At 34.9% G+C, this 18,961-nt stretch overlaps 2 protein-coding genes across 3 annotated transcripts in view; one reads left to right on the top strand and one right to left on the bottom strand.

The window, feature by feature from the left end:
• LOC109074000 (C-C motif chemokine 20-like) overlaps nt 1–1,726 on the top strand; it is a 2,029-nt gene extending 303 nt beyond the window's left edge. Inside the window, exons 2-4 of the mRNA XM_042777781.1 lie at nt 14–131; nt 1,105–1,182; nt 1,363–1,726. Of these exons, the coding sequence (XP_042633715.1) occupies nt 14–131; nt 1,105–1,182; nt 1,363–1,459 (293 nt within the window). The 3' untranslated portion in view covers nt 1,460–1,726. The remainder of the gene's footprint in view (nt 1–13; nt 132–1,104; nt 1,183–1,362) is intronic.
• Nucleotides 1,727–1,835: 109 nt separating this feature from the next.
• Nucleotides 1,836–3,429, bottom strand: si:ch211-122l24.6 (uncharacterized protein LOC557261 homolog). Of its 2 annotated transcripts, XM_042777767.1 has the most exons (5): nt 3,227–3,425; nt 2,831–2,938; nt 2,507–2,648; nt 2,157–2,271; nt 1,836–1,974 (listed from the first exon to the last, which is right to left on the bottom strand). In XM_042777767.1, exons 1-5 carry the CDS (start codon nt 3,300–3,302, stop codon nt 1,837–1,839), a joined length of 579 nt encoding a protein of 192 aa, XP_042633701.1. In that variant the 5' UTR covers nt 3,303–3,425; the 3' UTR covers nt 1,836. The 2 variants fall into 2 exon arrangements, with proteins under 2 accessions (XP_042633701.1, XP_042633709.1); XM_042777775.1 differs by lacking the exon at nt 2,831–2,938 and having other exon boundaries at nt 3,227–3,429.
• Between the last annotated feature and the right edge of the window lie 15,532 nt (nt 3,430–18,961).

Below are 18,961 nucleotides of genomic sequence, written 5' to 3' on the forward strand. Positions count from 1 at the left end.
TGTGTGATGTCAGATGGGCCGCTGAACTATGCCTGTTGTGTGAAATACACACGAAATCCTCTGCCCTTTGGTGTGATCAAGGGCTTCATTGAGCAGAGCTCCCGCGAGGTGTGTCGCATTGATGCCATCATGTAAGTTACTGTAATCTGACCGCAGGAATGAGTCGGGGTTCACCCATTTACCCACACAATGTGGTTACACCAAAAGAGACACATTTTAACCATACATTTAAATATATGAGGGCGCAGTACAAAATAAAAACAAATCCCACAGCATTAACACAGACATGCATGGGGCACAAAAGTCTGATGCTACATTGAAAAATCTGTCTTCATTTAATAATAATAAAACCGTAACATTTTTAAGGGGAAAAAAGTGTTATTAGATGTAAAATGAGTGAAAAAATTATTATTTCTAAGTCACTAATTTTATACAAATACATTTTTACAAATGGTCATGCATCAAACTTGTGGAGTTACTGCCATTGAAGAAAAATATATATAAATAAATTAATAAATAATAATCCTTAAAAATTCATGTTAATCATGTTGAGAATATAATTTGCAATGAAAACTAAATAATTAAATCCACTAAATAAACATTACATAAATATATAATACTCTACTAATCACACGGTCGGGGTCGATAAGCCTTTTAAAATATTTTTGGAAATATGTTTCTTATGCTCACCAAGGCTTGTTTATTTAAAAAAATAATAATAATAAAATAAAAACAATAACAATGTGAAATATTATTATAATTTAAAATAAATGTTTTTACTTAATTTTTTTAACATTTTCTTTCAGGATTCTTTAATGAACAAACAGTTCAAAATAAGAGCATTAATTTGAAATAGAAATATTTTTTAACACTGTGAATGTTCTTACCGACAAGTTTGATCAATTTAATGCATCCTTGATGAATAAAAATAAAGTATTATTGAAATTAATTCAAAATCAGACTTTTGGTCCCCAATATATTTGTGCAAATAAAGAAACAACTGCCTGAAATCCTCAAATAACAAACAACAAAAACCACAATCATAATAAAGAATAAAATCACAACCATCTAAAATCTAAAATTGTCACGATTTTTCTCTTTAAGCTTTTTCACCAAGAACAAGAAGAAGGTATGTGCGAGCGTCGAGGATCAGTGGGTGAGAGCAGCGCTTGCACATCTGAGGTAAAAAGGAGAAAGTGTGTGACATTTAAAACAAGTCACCTCAAATTTGTAGCAAACACACCATGGCCACAAACACTGAGCACTGAGCAGTAAATAATGTGACAAACTGGAATTCATATTGATTTCTTCTTTTATGATGACCAATGTAACAAATGACTTGGATTTATATTTTCTTTGTAGGTCCAAAATAACTAAACTGACAGAAAAGAGAGCTCCACGTCTCACCACTGCTGCTGGACTGAAACGCATGATTCACACAACCACCAAAACCCCATGAAGCTTTTGCAAATCATGTGGCTTTAAACATAACATATGCTGGAGATTCCATCAATTACTGATGCTTATTATCATAGATCGCTTTAAATTCTATTCTGACTATATCTTTAACAATAATAATAAAAAAAAGTTTTATACTAACTATATTTTCTACTTTTATGTATTACAAAATTATAATTCAGTCTGGGATGCTGTACAGATTTGTCTTAAACAGCAGCAATAATAATAATAAATGCATTAAAACAGAAATAAAAAATATATAAAAATATTTTTTCTTTGCTTGCTACTTACTGCAAAAGACAACTCCAGTTGGAAGAGAATAGTTAACAGAACTACACAGATAAATAGAACTACAGTAAACAGTCATTGCTCTGTACTTTAGAACAAACCATAGCATATCTGTGAAAAGGTGTGAGCTTCTGATAAATCTGAGACTAAATTCATAATCTCATCTCTGTCGTCCTCAATTCCGGGAGGCCTGGGTACAGGTGTCCCAATGTTAATATTGTTCATGAGCTAAAAGAAAGAGACAGTGATGATGAAAAAGATATGAGTCAAACAAATAGCAAACAACGGCTATATTCTCCTAACTTCTGATTTGTGCTTATTAAATTATAATGAGACAAACTGTTTTTGATGTTAAAGGATTCAACAAAAATTCATAATGAAATACATGTCCTTCAAGGTATTTTTATAACCTGAAGATACTCCTCAAAGTTGATGGCGTTGTACTGACAAGTGTCTACACTGTCAAACATCGCTCTGCGCTGCTCAAGAGAAGTGGCATCTTGAAAGACGTCAAGCATCTCATTGCTGTCCCAGAGTTCATGATGGGATGGTAAAGAAAAAAAAGAAAAGGAGAGTGAGAGAGATATTCATGTATCAATATTTCATGTATTTATATAATCTGGTCTATTAGTGATTTGTAGGGAATTACATCTTGTGATATTAGAGAGTGTGGAACCACTGCTGTTAGAGATCCATTTGACATTCATGAACAGATATATGTCTAGGTTGAAAAAAACATTGGTGGGAAACTATCACTTACAAGGTAGCAAAGTGAAGAAGATAGCCTTGATCTCTGACAAAAACCTCAAACTGATATCTAAGGTTTAAAATGTCTTCAGATGTCCACTGGGGGTATTTCTCCTGCAACTTTTTAACCACTTCACTCCAGTGACGTCTATATTCTGAAAAACATGTGATTTTCTGAAAAATGTCATCATCATCATCATCATCATCATCATCATCGCCATGTGGATCAACATAATGCCAGTTTCTACGATGAACACCTACAGGAGATTCTTGACATAGGCTACTGACGGCAAACTATTAAATGTCCCTTACGTTTCAGAAATTGTAATACTCCTACCATAAAACATGGCCACTTCCTTTTTGGAGCGCATATTCTGCCGATGCATGGTTTCGCAGAACTTCACATTGATTGCATGACATTCCGCATAAACATCTTCTTTATCAGCTGTAATATCAATAAGATCAGCTTGTAGGTCATCAAATGTTATATCCCAAACAAATCTGTAAGCTTACTTACAGTATACTTACTCTAGCTTTACACTAAGCTGGTGTAGCCTCTGATCAATTACTTGTGGTTTACAAATAAGAAAAATGACATTAGGGAAAATCCGTAAGATTACATTAATTAATAAATTAACCAAATATTTACAATGGTAAAAAAATAGTTCCGGTCTCCCCAACAGCATATTGAACTTGAGTCTCAACGGTTAATTCAGTTTCTCCTGTCACTGACCCTCTATAAGCGCAGAATCGGGAAGATCGAATATCTCAGGCGGTTTCGCCAGTGGAAAAGCAAGGAATGACCCCATTCTCCGCTGTTTGTGGACAGTCCGTCAAAATGTTTGGTGTTTGTTTTGATTTGAGAAACCACAACGACGTGTACGTCTGAAAGAAGAACGCGTGTCGAGATCGCGTTCAAGTAACTGCGCGCGCACTTCAAACACGTGACGAGAATGAGACGTTTTTAATTTGCTCTGATGAACTGTACATGTAAATTTGTGAGTGAATGTAAAAACTGATGATTAATTAATGAAAGTACATTTCGACAAATTACAAGCAAGGCTGTTTGAAATAAGGGGGAAACCAAAAATAATATACCAAGTTCTTATGCATTCATAAGGGTTTCATAAAATATCACTTTACAGCAGCAAATATAGGCTAATAAACACAAAAACAAAACGTGCATTAAAACAGAGACTAAAATGAATGAATGCATGGAAGAATAAACAAACAAACATCCCTATTAATTAAACGAACAATAAATGGAAGACTAATAGTGATTTATCATGAGTAAATTAAATAGCCTCCATCATACAAATACCAGAACACATAGCATAAAATGAACGGAAACATCTTCAATGATTAGCCCACAAAAGCATGGCAGTAGCAGGCTTTGAAAATTAGTGAGGTTCTATCTAATAACCCCCTTATTAAATTGTGCTATAATAACCCCCATAAATAAAACTAATTATATAAGCTACACTATTAACACTATTAACGTTTGTGAAAGATGGCAGATATGGAGTAGTATTGACACGAAAATATCACAAATAATAGCGGGATTCCCTTTATAAATAGCAGAGGTAAGATTGTTAAAGCAGTTTGTTTTTACCTGTTAAAAAGGAAGGTAGGTTATCTGAAGGGAGGATTTAAAAGAGGCCGCTCTGAATTGCTAGTGGTTATATCAATAAAAAAAAAAAAAAAAAAAAAAAAAAAAGCTGATTGCTAAACTTGATTCACGTGACCATGGTGACATGAACTGTTTCATTTCACGCATAAAGAGACAAATGCAGTTTTACTGAATGTTTTATGTATTAAAGGATATTGTAAAAGCAGTGTTAAAAACACTGAAGGATCGTTTTTTATTTAGAATATAAATATATATTTTTTATATATATTTATTAATTTTGAAAATCATTATTGCATTTTAATTTAGGGACAATTACAGCATCAGTGAAGGACAATTCTTGATAGGGTTAATATAGTCATTGCTATTTTGATGCTGAATAATGAAAAATAATATTGAATAAGGAAAAGGTCAGTGAATTGGAAACAAATGCTGTACTTATGTAACCCCATATTAATTCTCCACTATTTCTAAATTGATTTTCTAATCAGACACTGTACTTCTAACACACTATGGTTTAAAAAAATTGGGGTCGGTAAGACTTCTTATGCTCACTAAAGCTGCATTCATTTGATCAAAAATACAATACTGTGAAATATTAAAATTTTAAAGAACTGTTTATTATTTTAATACATTTTAAAATGCTGTTTATTCCTGTGATGACAAAGCTGAATCATTTAAATATGCTGATTTGGTCCTCAGGAAAATAAAAAGTAATCGATTTTGAAAACGGTTATGCTTTTGGAAATCTTTTTTTAGAATTATCTGATGAATAGAAAAACAACAGAATTAATTTGAAATAGAAGTCTTTTGTGACATTATAAATGTCTTTTCTGTCACTTTTGATAATCTGTGATCTTGCTGAATTAAAGTATTACTCAAGAGTCCACATTATGTCTAAATATTCATTTTTTTATCTACACGTTCAAGTCCTCATTTACTCCCTACAGAAAATATTACAATATCGCTATCACAAATCATATTAGGATTATTTATATTGGATATTTGTCTAGCAGTTGACCCATAAAGTAATGCAGTGAATGACAATGAAAAGACTTTCCATCATCTTCTTTATTAAAATATAATTCTCCTTTTACAGATTTGTGTGATTGACATAAATATATCAATTTCATGGCATAAATATTGTAACTGATAGGAACTGTTTGTCAGTTCATACAGCATAATAAAAGACTTTCATAGTCATCAAATTATTACAGCTCCAAATTCTTGAAAAACCAAAGAAATACATGTTTTACCACATTTTTATACAATGATAGATTACATTGTAATAAGTAAAAACGATATATACTTTAAAAATGAATGAAATATTTATACAGTCTAAGCAGATGTAGAGTTGTGTGGAGAGGCTGTAGAGAGGGGTGTAGAGTCAGTGCTGTTCATCTTCGTCTCCAATCTGAGCAAAAGAGAACACATTGGCATTTTTGTATTTAAAAATTTCCATTCTTTCTGATGAGACAGTTTTTATCTTGTCAATTTTATTCATATATTAATATTTCATGTCATCTCTCTTGCATCAGTGTGCGTTCATCAGTGACTTACTGTTGAGCTCCTGGATTTTTTGGTTCACCCAGCTCGCCTTCCAGTAGCTACATCTCGGGCCTTCAGTTGTGAAGAAACTGTTTGGCAAGAAAGGTAGACTTATAAATGATTTTTTTTTTTAAAAGGGCAATGCTGTAAAGACAAAACAGATGTAATTTAAAAAGAATACAGAGAATACTTACATGACAGCATTGACACAAGGAGGATTATATTTCTGAAGTTTGAATCCTGTTATAGGTAATGTGATTTCCTTGTCGGAGACGCTTGTGCAGCATTCAATAGGCCTGTTAAAGATTTGTCCATCTAATGAATACAGAAGTTTGATTAGATACCTTTCTGTAATTGAGCCAGCACACATGAACTCTGAAGTTAAACATCATAGATACTTACTCGTCCCTGTGATCATCACTAACATAATGACAGCAATGGCAGCAAGACTCATCATCATCTTCTGGTTGAGCTGCATGTTGTGTTCTTCGCTGAGGCCCTGAATCTTCAGAATCTTCTGTCAGTGTTAGAAATGCTCACTGAATCCTCACTAACTCCACCTCTTTATATATCATCAAAAAGAGGAACTGACGGTCAGATTCACCACAGAAATTGCACACATCTTCATGGCACTTTCTAGATAAATACCCTCCCTTAATTCTGCTTACTTTGTGTTTTTTTCCGGATATTTGATGGTGCAATTATTTGCTTGAGGAACAGATTAAAGGAAAGACCCTAAATCAGTGATGCAGTTATTTTTCTACAGAAAATAAAGTTTGAGGATGTACTTTTGTCGTGTAAAAAACCCCGACTTCATTGATGACAGTGAATCATGGATATTGCAAGTTGTTTAGCTGCCAAATACAACAAAGTGGAAAGAGTGTGAGCAGCACACATCTCAGATAAGAAGAACAAACTGAATTATCTTAATCTCAGTGAAATTAACAAACAGGCATCCTTATGTATTTACTGTAGTCATGCTTTTGTTTTCATGTTTTCATATTTTATTCGAAACAACACTACCTGAATTTTATTGTCTTTCCAGGTCTGAAAATAAACAGCGGTTGGAATGAACTATACATTTCTAAAATGCAGCTTTGCAGATAACTGGCTTTAAATAATCTATCTGATTGCTATTAATTACTGATAAATATTCTCTACCTCTCATTTAGAACTGGTATTTTTTTAATCATTGTGTTTGTTTGTACAGTACTTCACATAAATACCCATTTGAGTATTTACAGTCCTTACTTACATCTAAACTCACAATTACATTTTTTTTTTTTTTTTTTTTTTTTTTACATTTTATTAATCATATCTAATTATAACTCAGTTTGAGATTATGATTTGTGAATTATGAACATAACAATACAGATATAATAGAATGATGAAAATCTTAGGGCCTTCTCTATGTCACTTTCAGAGTAGTAACAGAAACAACACAGGAATCAAATGTGAAGTTATCTTTACATTTATATAAATATATTTATAATGCTGCAGTTTAGAGCAAAACTATAGCCCATCTGTTGAAGAATGTTTACTGCATTAAAGATTATGTCCAGACACTGGGTCTTTGTCATCCTCAGTTTTACAAGTGTTCTCATTTTAATATCGTTCAACTGTTCAGCTGTTATTGAGAAACATCAATATATAGCCTATATTTTTTTATCTTACTGGTCAAATATTAACGATATGCAGTTGATTTAGTTGGTCAGTAAGAAATAAATAGATTTCAATGTTTCTGTATCAGAATAGAGATGACCTTTAAGGTTGTGGTATTTTTATAATATGAAAATAATCCTGAAAGTTGCTAGCATACCAATGAGTGTCACTGTCAAACATGATCTGCGCTGCTCAGGAGAATCATTATCCTGATAAGGTTAAATGCCTCAATACTGAGTTTTATAGGAGAGAGATTTTAAGTATAAGAGAGACTATTTAAGCTTAAGATAATTATGCACAAAGCTGTTTTTTTAAATCACTTGATGTGCATGACAGCTTGTAATATTAGGGAGCTGCCTCCTAGAGGTGAAACAGATAAAACACATGAGAAAGCCTTTAACTTTACAACTGCACCACTCCAATATTGTGAATAATCTGAAGATGTCATCAAAATGTTGACCAGTATCTCTAGTATATAACTAAAATGATTAATAATAACTACTAATTCTCATTATAATAATTGGACTATAGATTTTTAAGTAGTTATTTAAAAGTCAGACATATACATATTCAAACTTGGCCTATTCATATCTGATGCACATCTTCTGCCGGAACATGTTGATTCAAAACCTCTAGTTAACTTCATGTATATTTGGGTCTGTAATGTGCAAATCTTCAACATCAGACTCAACATTGCAAAACTACAAGCAGGGAAACATTATCTTATGTGCATAAGAGATCAAATCAGAAATTAATGAATTTCACTTTAATTTAGTTTTCCTTTATTGACTTTCCTTGCTTGTATTTATTTATTTGTGCGATGAGAGTTTGAGTCTGATCACACATCAATGACAAGCACAACTTCAGCTTTATTTACCACTTTATTTGAGCACAATTCGTCTCCTGCTTTAAATTCTAAATAAACATTGATAAATAAATACATAAATTTTTCATACAATAAGTTACATCACAATAAATAACATGACGCATACACAGCATTTTTTTTAACAAGTTAACAGTTTCAGCAGAACCTATGATGATCGGTATAAGTATCTTTAGAGTTTTTAAGGGGATGAGGCAGAGAGAGGTGTAGAGACAGTGCTGTTCATCTTCTCCCATCTATAAAGAGAACAAAAAAGCATTATTCTATTGAAAAATCAATAGTAAATTAATAATATTCCATTTCATCCAACAGTCTTTATTGTTGCATTGTAGTACTTTTCTGTCTTACCTGTGAAGTTTTGAGAGCTCCTGTATTTTTTGTTTCACCCAGTCCTGCTTCCAGTAGCTGCATCTCATGCCCTCAGTTGTGAAGAAACTGTTTGCAAAGAAAGATAGAGCGAATTAGAAACAACACATTTTTGAAAAATTATTAATGCCGTAAAGACATAATAGATATTTATCTAACAGAGAATACTTACATGACTGCTTTGACACAAGGCGGATTTCTTTTCTGAAATCTGAATCCTGTTATAGGTAAAGTGATTTCCTTTGTGGAGACGGATGTGCAGCATTCAATAGGCTTGTTTTGTCCATCTAATCAATAGAAGAGTTTGATAAAATGATTTTCTGAAGGTCAAACAGCACAGATGATTTCTGAAGTTAAACATCATAGATACTTACTCGTGCCTGTGATCATCACTGACATAATGACAGCAATGGCAGCAAGACTCATCATCATCATCATCTGGTTGAGCTGCATGTTGTGTTCTTCGCTGAGGCCCTGAATCTTCAGAAACTTCTGTCAATGCAGAGTTAGAAATGCTCACTGAATCCTCACTAAAACCAGCTCATTTTATATCATCAAAAGCAGGAAATGACTGTCAGTTTTTTTTTTTTTTTTTTTTTTTTTTTTTAACACTTTCTGGAAGAATACCTCCCACATTTCTGCTCACTCAGTGGTTTTGGTCCAGATATTTTATGATGCAATCCTGTGCTTAAGGAATGAATGGGAGTAAGGACTGTGATGAAATATTGGATTGCAGCTTTTGCTGTTTACTTTTAGGCAACTATATACAGTATTTGGTGTGTTTTCTCCCACATTTACGACTCTGTTGATTTTTGTTTTAACAACAAACAAATAAAAATTAATAAACATTTTTAAATGATTTCTTTAGACTCATGATGGGGACATCCGTGCAGATGCTTCCTGTTGCCGCAGAGAAGCATCAGAGCAGAAAAGAGGAAGGATGTGAAGGCTCCAGAAGAATTACACATCAGTGTTTGGTACAAGAGAACCACTCAAACCATGACTGTATCAGGTGGGATATGCATCCTTGCATTTTCCATTCTGACCTCCATAAACTAAGCCAAGAGTTTATACAGTGTATGAAAGCCATTTGGAAATAAATACCATAATACCATATTAGAATCCCATACTATTTACCGTATTAGACAGCTACCATCCAATGTACTGTGCATAGCCCTATATGAAATGATAAACAATACTAAGTCAGTATGTGTTTTTTTTTTTTTTTTTACTAGACTTTAACATACAGTATATGCACTTGGTAAGATTCAACCCCCCCCCCCCCCACACTCTAACATTAGTTATAGTAATATGGTTATTATGTAGGATTTCTATGAATATTACATTTTACATGAGATTATGAATAGGAAGTTCTTTTATTTATTTACATTACATTTAAAACTTCTCTGTCCACTGCATTTGCTGGCCACAACCATTGGTTTGAAGATGAAAACGCACATCAGAGTTACACAAGACTTCCAGTCACTCACGGTTCACTGGTATTAGTCGTCACATGACTCAAAATCATGTCATGTCATCTGAGCTCATTGTGTAAAGATAGTTTCTTGAGATTTAAAATCATCGTCATGGCCACATTTCTACTTTGCTCACTATGAGCAAACTTTTTTTTTTCTTACTCATTCAGTTATTTATTCTTTTTAATACTCATTATTTATGAAGTTAGTTATACAGTTTATAAAATGAATAGTTCTGACTCGGAATTCTGATTGACCTGTTTATTGTACATTGGCTTCTCTTATCATATTACCATTGCCAGCATTTTTATAAAAGCAATAAGCTACTGGAGACTGTGTCTTATATTGACTTTACTAAGCAGTAAAATGCCATACCATAGTATAATTGCTGTAATTAATGACCTTTTTATGGCTTATTGCTTTAATACACTGTAGCTATACAGTATGTTATATAAGAGGTTAACACATCTGAATATATTAATTTATGCTCAAGCTGAATCACTGATTTCTATACTTTTTCTACACTTTCTTAATTATCCATGTGTCATCAGTGTGATAGACCAGTATCTTTGAAATAAGGAAACCTCAAGACACCACTTCCACTTCTGGGTCCAAGCCATAGATTTATTAGAGGATGCAATACTTATAAAAGAGGATGCAATACTTTATCTGTCTGCCTTTTTAGACTTCATTGGGAAAATGGTAGACCGCTGTTGGAAAATCCAGGATGCAAATAGATTTCTTTGTTACCCACATATACTATGAGATCATGGCTTCTTGGTTCACAATGCACAAGGGGCTCTTATGTGCAGATAACCCAAGTTCGGGTCTGTCTTGTGTTGTTTCTTGATCCCATTCTATTGCAGTCAGTAAATAGTGTTGAATGGCCTCTAAAATTATATATATATATATACATACATAAAAAAATTAGCATATTGTGAAAAAGTTCATTATTTTCCATAATCTAATATATATATATATATATATATATACAGGTCCTTCTCAAAAAATTAGCATATTGTGAAAAAGTTCATTATTTTCCATAATGTAATGATAAAAATTAAACTTTCATATATTTTAGATTCATTGCACACCAACTGAAATATTTCAGGTCTTTTATTGTTTTAATACTGATGATTTTGGCATACAGCTCATGAAAACCCAAAATTCCTATCTCAAAAAAATTAGCATATCATGAAAAGGTTCTCTAAACGAGCTATTAACCTAATCATCTGAATCAACTAATTAACTCTAAACACCTGCAAAAGATTCCTGAGGCTTTTAAAAAACTCCCAGCCTGGTTCATTACTCAAAACCGCAATCATGGGTAAGACTGCCGACCTGACTGCTGTCCAGAAGGCCATCATTGACACCCTCAAGCGAGAGGGTAAGACACAGAAAGAAATTACTGAACGAATAGGCTGTTCCCAGAGTGCTGTATCAAGGCACCTCAGTGGGAAGTCTGTGGGAAGGAAAAAGTGTGGCAAAAAAAACGCTGCACAACGAGAAGAGGTGACCGGACCCTGAGGAAGATTGTGGAGAAGGACCGATTCCAGACCTTGGGGGACCTGCGGAAGCAGTGGACTGAGTCTGGAGTAGAAACATCCAGAGCCACCGTGCACAGGCTTGTGCTTTTGAACCAGAAACAGCGGCAGAAGCGCCTGACCTGGGCTACAGAGAAGCAGCACTGGACTGTTGCTCAGTGGTCCAAAGTACTTTTTTTCGGATGAAAGCAAATTTTGCATGTCATTCGGAAATCAAGGTGCCAGAGTCTGGAGGAAGACTGGGGAGAAGGAAATGCCAAAATGCCTGAAGTCCCAGTGTCAAGTACCCACAGTCAGTGATGGTCTGGGGTCCCATGTCAGCTGCTGATGTTGGTCCACTGTGTTTTTATCAAGGGCAGGGTCAATGCAGCTAGCTATCAGGAGATTTTGGAGCACTTCATGCTTCCATCTGCTAAAAAGCTTTATGGAGATGAAGATTTCGTTTTTCAGTACGACCTGGCACCTGCTCACAGTGCCAAAACCACTGGTAAATGGTTTACTGACCATGGTATTACTGTGCTCAATTGGCCTGCCAACTCTCCTGACCTGAACCCTATAGAGAATCTGTGGGATATTGTGAAGAGAAAGTTGAGAGACGCAAGACCCAACACTCTGGATGAGTTTAAGGCCGCTATCGAAGCATCCTGGGCCTCCATAACACCTCAGCAGTGCCACAGGCTGATTGCCTCCATGCCACGCCGCATTGAAGCAGTCATTTCTGCAAAAGGATTCCCGACCAAGTATTGAGTGCATAACTGAACATAATTATTGAAGGTTGACTTTTTTGTATTAAAAACACTTTTCTTTTATTGGTCGGATGAAATATGCTAATTTTTTGAGATAGGAATTTTGGGTTTTCATGAGCTGTATGCCAAAATCATCAGTATTAAAACAATAAAAGACCTGAAATATTTCAGTTGGTGTGCAATGAATCTAAAATATATGAAAGTTTAATTTTTATCATTACATTATGGAAAATAATGAACTTTTTCACAATATGCTAATTTTTTGAGAAGGACCTGTGTATATATATATATATATATATATGTACTGTATATACTTTTCTGGTATACCAACCTCTTAACCAATAGCTCTTTAATATTATTGAGCATATGACGCAAGTCTGTTGCATGATTATCCTCTGATTTTTAGTCTTGTTGGAGACCATGTGCCTTACATACCTTCACATGAATTCATGCAACAGCTTTGTTCAGCAGTTCACAATGTTTCCGGCACACCAAATCAGGCCACTAGGCTCTTCTGACCTAGAAAAAAAATAATCGTTCTAGTTTCATTTACTAGGGGTCGCCACTGTGTTTCTAAGCATCTAGTGGATATCGGATGCTTCTTGTCATTGTAAAAACATCTTTCTTCTGCGCAGGCTTATAAAGCCTTACCAAGATTGACGTTTGAAATGTGCTTTAAAATTTTGGTTCACAAGTTTGACCTCATATGAAGTGTTAAACGATGGGAAATGTGGTTTAAACAAAAACTTCCACTTTCACCCCCACGTCCACCCACATTTCTCGTGTCTTTTATATGCACAGCCATGATTCAAGAGTTGCCAAATAACAATAATAATCCAAAAGGATGCTGCATTCTGTTAGTTTTTAAGATATGTCTCTGACCTGCTTTTATGTCTATCTTCCTTTTTTTGGCTTCCCTTTTTCACTTAGATTCATCTGTTTGGAAACCCCATTAACTTCAAATCTTTACAGAATATTCTCTAAAATTATTATTCAATTGAGTGTGTGTGTGTGTGTGTGTGTGTGTGTGTGTGTGTGTGTGTGTGTGTGTGTGTGTGTGTGTGTGTGTGTGTGTGTGCGTGTGCGTGTGCGTGCTGTTCCTAACTGCTCCTTACAATTCCTAGTTTGTATTACATCAAACATTCTAACAATACATTAATAGCTGATTAAAAGTTTAAACGTTTAAATAAAATAAAATGTAAAATAGAGAGATGTACTACATTCAAAGGAGAAACAGTTTGAAGGAAAAAGGCTACACTTTTTCATTAACATTTACATTCAGCCACAAAGATCTGATAAAGCTTTACCAAGATGGATGTTTGAAATCTGCTTTAAAATTTTGGTTCACAAGTCTGACCTCAAATGAAGTGTTAAACGATGGGAAATGTGGTTTAAACAAAAACTTCCACTTTCACCCCCATCAACCCACATTTCTCATGTCTTTTATATGCACAGTAATGATTCAAGAGTTGGCAATTAACTATAATAATCCAAAATGATGCTGCATTCTGTTAGTTTTTAAGATATTTATCTGACCTGCTTTTATATCTAGCTTCCCTTATTCATTTATTTTATTTTTTATTTTATTTTATTATTATTTTTCACTTAGATTCATGTTTGGAAAACCCATTAACTCCAAATCTTTGCAGAATATTCTCTAAAATTATTAGTAGATTGAGTGTGTGTGTGTGTGTGTGTGTGTGTGTGTGTGTGTGTGTGTGTGTGTGTGTGTGTGTGTGTGTGTGTGTTTTGTACCCAAAAGTGAGCTAAACCTGACAAAATTTCCAAAAACCTCCCTTTGGGGACGTCCTCATTTGTAAAATTGGTAAAAAAATAAAATAAACAAAGTTTTTTTTTTTTTTTTTTTTAATTGTAAAAACGCAGAAAGTTTTCTGTAAGGGGTAGATTTAGGTGTAGGGTTGGTGTAGGGCGACAAAATATACAGTTTGTACAGTATAAAAAAAAACAAAAAACATTACGCCTATATGGAATGTCGCATAGCTAAGATAGTTAAGTAAAACGTATGTGTGTGTGTGTGCTCTTCCTACTGTAACTGCTCCTTACAATTCTTGATTTGTATTACATCAAACATTCCAATAATTAATTAAAAGCTGATTAAAAGTGTAATAAAAGAAATAAATAATAATAATAAATAATAATGTTTAAATAAAATGTCAAATAAACAGAGGTACTACATTCAAAGGAGAATCAGTTTGAGACAAAAATGATACACTTTTTCATTAACCTTTACATTCAGCCACAAAGATCTGATATGTTGCCAATAGCGACAACAGCAACACGGTACAGACCTCTAGTTTGTGGTTGGAGAAAAAGAGCAGGCCGCCATGACCTAGAAAATCAGGAAATGCATCAAGCAGACTCAGTAGTAAAGATGCTATTAACACATTTGAAATACTGATTGTGTTTGATGCTCTCCTTTCAAACTTTGATAGCTAAGTAAATACCAAAATATTTGTCTCACATCTGGGTCACTCACATATACATCATCAGTGTGTTTGACTTTTTGTTTCACATCCACTAAATAAGTATCTTGGCTAGTCATTGTTTAATTACATCCTCTGTGACATTTGAACTCTGTGATGATGAGTCTTTCTTTACCCTTATGAGTATTCTGGTTCGTAGTTTTGTTTGGTACTCCAGTAGATTATTTAGCCTATGACGTAAGAGTGCAGCCATGTCAGTGTGCGGAAACACCTTTGGTTCCTTAATGGGTTTTAGTTAAAGACAAGCTTAAAGAGACAGTGTCTTTTTTTGGTCTGATAACGGGATGACTGAGGAGAAAATGTTGTGTTTCTCTGCTGTTCTGCTGCTGTGTTCTCAGACCTCCTCATTGACATTGCAAGGTGTGTTTTACAGATTCTTATGAGGGGTTTGTCAGAAATACGCTGCTGTTGATGGTGGTGATGTTAATAATACCAGTAACAACTTTTTTTTGATTACTTTCACATATCTCTGTTTTTATCAAAAATAGACAACTTGATAGGCTTCTCTAAAAAACAAAAGCATTTTGACTGCATGTTCTTTTTCATTCTGTAGATTTCTTACAATCAAACGGAAAATAATCTGCTCAGATCCCTCCTCACCATGGGCCATTAAATCAATGAAGTACCTGGATGGAAAGAACAAACCTCAGTCAGTATCAAACAATACATCTCGTCAATCTGTGACAGTGGTTCCTAAGAACATGTCAATATATCAGCTCAGAGGTAACATAATAAACACACCTTTGAATGAATTTTTTTCATTTGCCAATAAATTACCTTGTCTGTAATAGAAGAAAGCGGTTTTCCATGAAAATTTATTACAAAGTTCAAGAAAACATTGTGTGCTATTGTGATTTATTAACCTTTACAATTACAATTTAGTGTTATGTGTATGTTGTTATATTGTGGTTAGTCTAAAAATATTTTCAAATATTCATAGAAAAGTAATAATGTGTACATTTGCTTATTTGTAGCTCTACAACTCCAAAATGCGCTCCTCCAATGGTTTATACCACACGGAAAATAGACATAGGAGGGCACGCAACACAAAAAACAGAAAGGGATTGGAGAGGATCTTCTAAAGTCATAGAGACATTTGGGCTGGCATGGGAGGAAAAGAAAGAGTCCTTATTAACAGAAACAACTTCATCAACTATTATGAAATTCAACATAAAAGGACACACAAAACAAAAAAACAGAAAACAAGAAAGAGTTTCTCATCTCAAGAACCAAATCACCAGAGCAGGATTGGAGAGAATCTACTGAAACCACAGAGATGATTCAGCAGGATGGACTCACATGGGAGGAAGGGAGAGAGACAGAGTCCATATTTACAGAAACAACTTCATCAACCATTATGAATGAGTCATTTATTAACAATGGTTACTTTTGCTTAAAATGGGAGAAGTTTCAATACTTGGGGTAATTTAATTTTATATTAATTTTATATTTAGCAGCCCTATGAATGATTCATGACCTATTCAAATTTTATCTGTATATATTTGTATGGAACCATTTTTGTATGCAGTGCCTTTTTAATTACATGACTTGTAAAAAAAAAAAAAAAAAAAAAAAGCTGTGTGGAGAAGACATTTTTAACATTGCATTAAGAAAAGGATGTAAATTTTGGGTAACACTTTATAATAACTTTCATTAATAAATCATTAACAAGCATTATATAATGATTAATAGATCATAAGTTAATATATATTCAGATAGCTAGAAACATGAGATAATGTGCTTGTTAATGTTTACTAATGAACTTATTCGACATTAAGCCTACCTAATGATTAACAGATAATGTAAATTAAAATGCTTACAAACTTACTTTCAGTTGATATGATCATGCTCTTGAAAGTGAAAGTCGTGACATTTGCCAAGTATGGTAACCCATATTTGGAATTGGTGCTCTGCATTTAACCCAACCAAGTGCACACACACAGCAGTGAGAAGTGAACACACTGTAAACACACACCCGGAGCAGTGGGCAGCTATATCCAGCACCTGGGGAGCAACTGGGGGTTCAGTGCCTTGCTCAAGGGCACTTCAGCCATGGGTATTGAGGGTGGAAGAGAGCGCTGTTCATTCATTCCCCACCCACCTACAACTCCTGCCAGCACCGAGACTCAAACCTGTGACCTTCTGGTTACAAGTCCAATTCTCTAACCATTATGCCACAGCTGCCCCATTCTCCAAATGATTTGAACAGATATTATGCAATGATTTAAAGCCTACCTGGTCTCATGACATAAATGTACCTGGGTGCAATTTTCAGCGAGATGCTGTATACATACCAATAAGTACATATCACTGCAGTTTCCAAAATAAATGAACACTAGAGGCAGTAAAACCACACAACCACACACACTAATCGATGGCACAAACAGGGAGCGAGACCCAAAGGAACGTGAGACATCAGATTGTCACGAGTTTCTCGTATTGCTGCCGTAGCATCCTCTACCCCAGATTCGACTATGACAAGGCTTGTGAATACTGGTATTCTATCAGCCCCTATACATCTTGAGAACAGATTTGAAGCATTAATGAATACGGGTGAGGAATCCCCAAATGTGATTAAACATGGATCGGATCAGCCAGCAGCTAACACCGCTACTAACACGCGCTCAAGGTCGAGCAGACAGCGGCATTCAGCTCAGAGCGCAGCCGAGCCCAGGACTCTGATAGTGGGTGACTCTATCAGAAACATCAGTAGCAGGACTACAAAAACATGCTGCCTTCCTCAAGCAACGGTCTCTGATGTGAACAAGGAACTTCAGAACATTCTGATGAAGCACAAGACTGCAAATCGAATCATCATCCATGTGGGGAAGAATGATATTTGGTAAGAGCAGTCAGAACTCCTTAAGAAGGACTTCAGTGAACTCTTTGAAACACTTCGAAGACTCAATGTTCAGTTGTTCATCAGTGGAGCACTCCCAGCAAGGGGAACAAATATGTTTTCACGGTTGCTTGGGCTGAACACATGGCTACAAAGATCTTGCAATATAAAAGGAGTAAATTTTATCAACAACTTCAATCTTTTCTGGGGCCATAGACAACTGTTTAAACCAGATGGCCTCCACCCAAACAAACTTGGTGCTAGAGTGCTTAAGGACAATATCTACTTTTGCATCTGTCATCCTTCCGCAGAGTATGTCAATTCATTCAGCACACACACACACACAACAGGTCCGAGTCATCATGTGGTTGACATATCCCACAAGGACACTGATAACACCATGTAGCCACAACAAGCACTGCTGATGGACACTATCCCGGCTGAGCCCTGCCCACAGAGCTCCTCACAGACAGACTGTGATGTATCAAACAGCTACAAGACTCAGCACCCAAGGACGACTTTCTGGAAAACAGCCAGGGACGCCCGGACAACATATCACAGTCACCAGACATTTTTAATATTCGGGTAGATAATCCAGAAAACAAAACTACAAAAGAAATGATAACGGTTCTAAACACTTTTGACCTGATTCAGCATGTGCATGGACCCACACACAAAAGGTGGACACACTCTAGATTTAATCATCAGTAGGGGTCTAAACATTTCATCCATTGTTATTAAGGACGTAGCACTATCTGATCACTTCTGTATTTCGTTTGATATATTGATCTCTGCTACCACTGAATCTAGACCTGTCTCTGTCAGAAGGAGATGCATTAACGAGAACACTAGTGTGCTGTTTATGGAGGCTATATCTTTAACACCAAGCATTTCTGCAGACTCTGTTGATATTCTCCTTGATTCCTTTAACTCAAAAGTTAAGAATGTTATTGATGATATTGCTCCAATAATAGTCAGTAAGAAAACAAACAGACAGAAATCAGTTTGGAGAAGATCCACATATGTTCAGACTATGAAAAGACAATGCAGAAAAGCCAAGCGGATGTGGCGGAAGACAAAACTTGAAATTCACTATAGCATCTATAAAGACAGCCTTCATGCTTTTAATGTGAAACTAGCCACAGCTAGACAGAATTTCTTCTCAAACCTTATAAACAGTAACTTAAACAACACTCGTTACTTTTTTGCCACTGTTGAGAGACTGACAAACCCCCCAAGTCAGATTCCCAGTGAAATGCTATCAGACAGAGGCG

Source organism: Cyprinus carpio, chromosome A2 (genome assembly GCF_018340385.1).
Source record: "Cyprinus carpio isolate SPL01 chromosome A2, ASM1834038v1, whole genome shotgun sequence".
NCBI classification, from domain to species: Eukaryota; Metazoa; Chordata; class Actinopteri; order Cypriniformes; family Cyprinidae; genus Cyprinus; species Cyprinus carpio.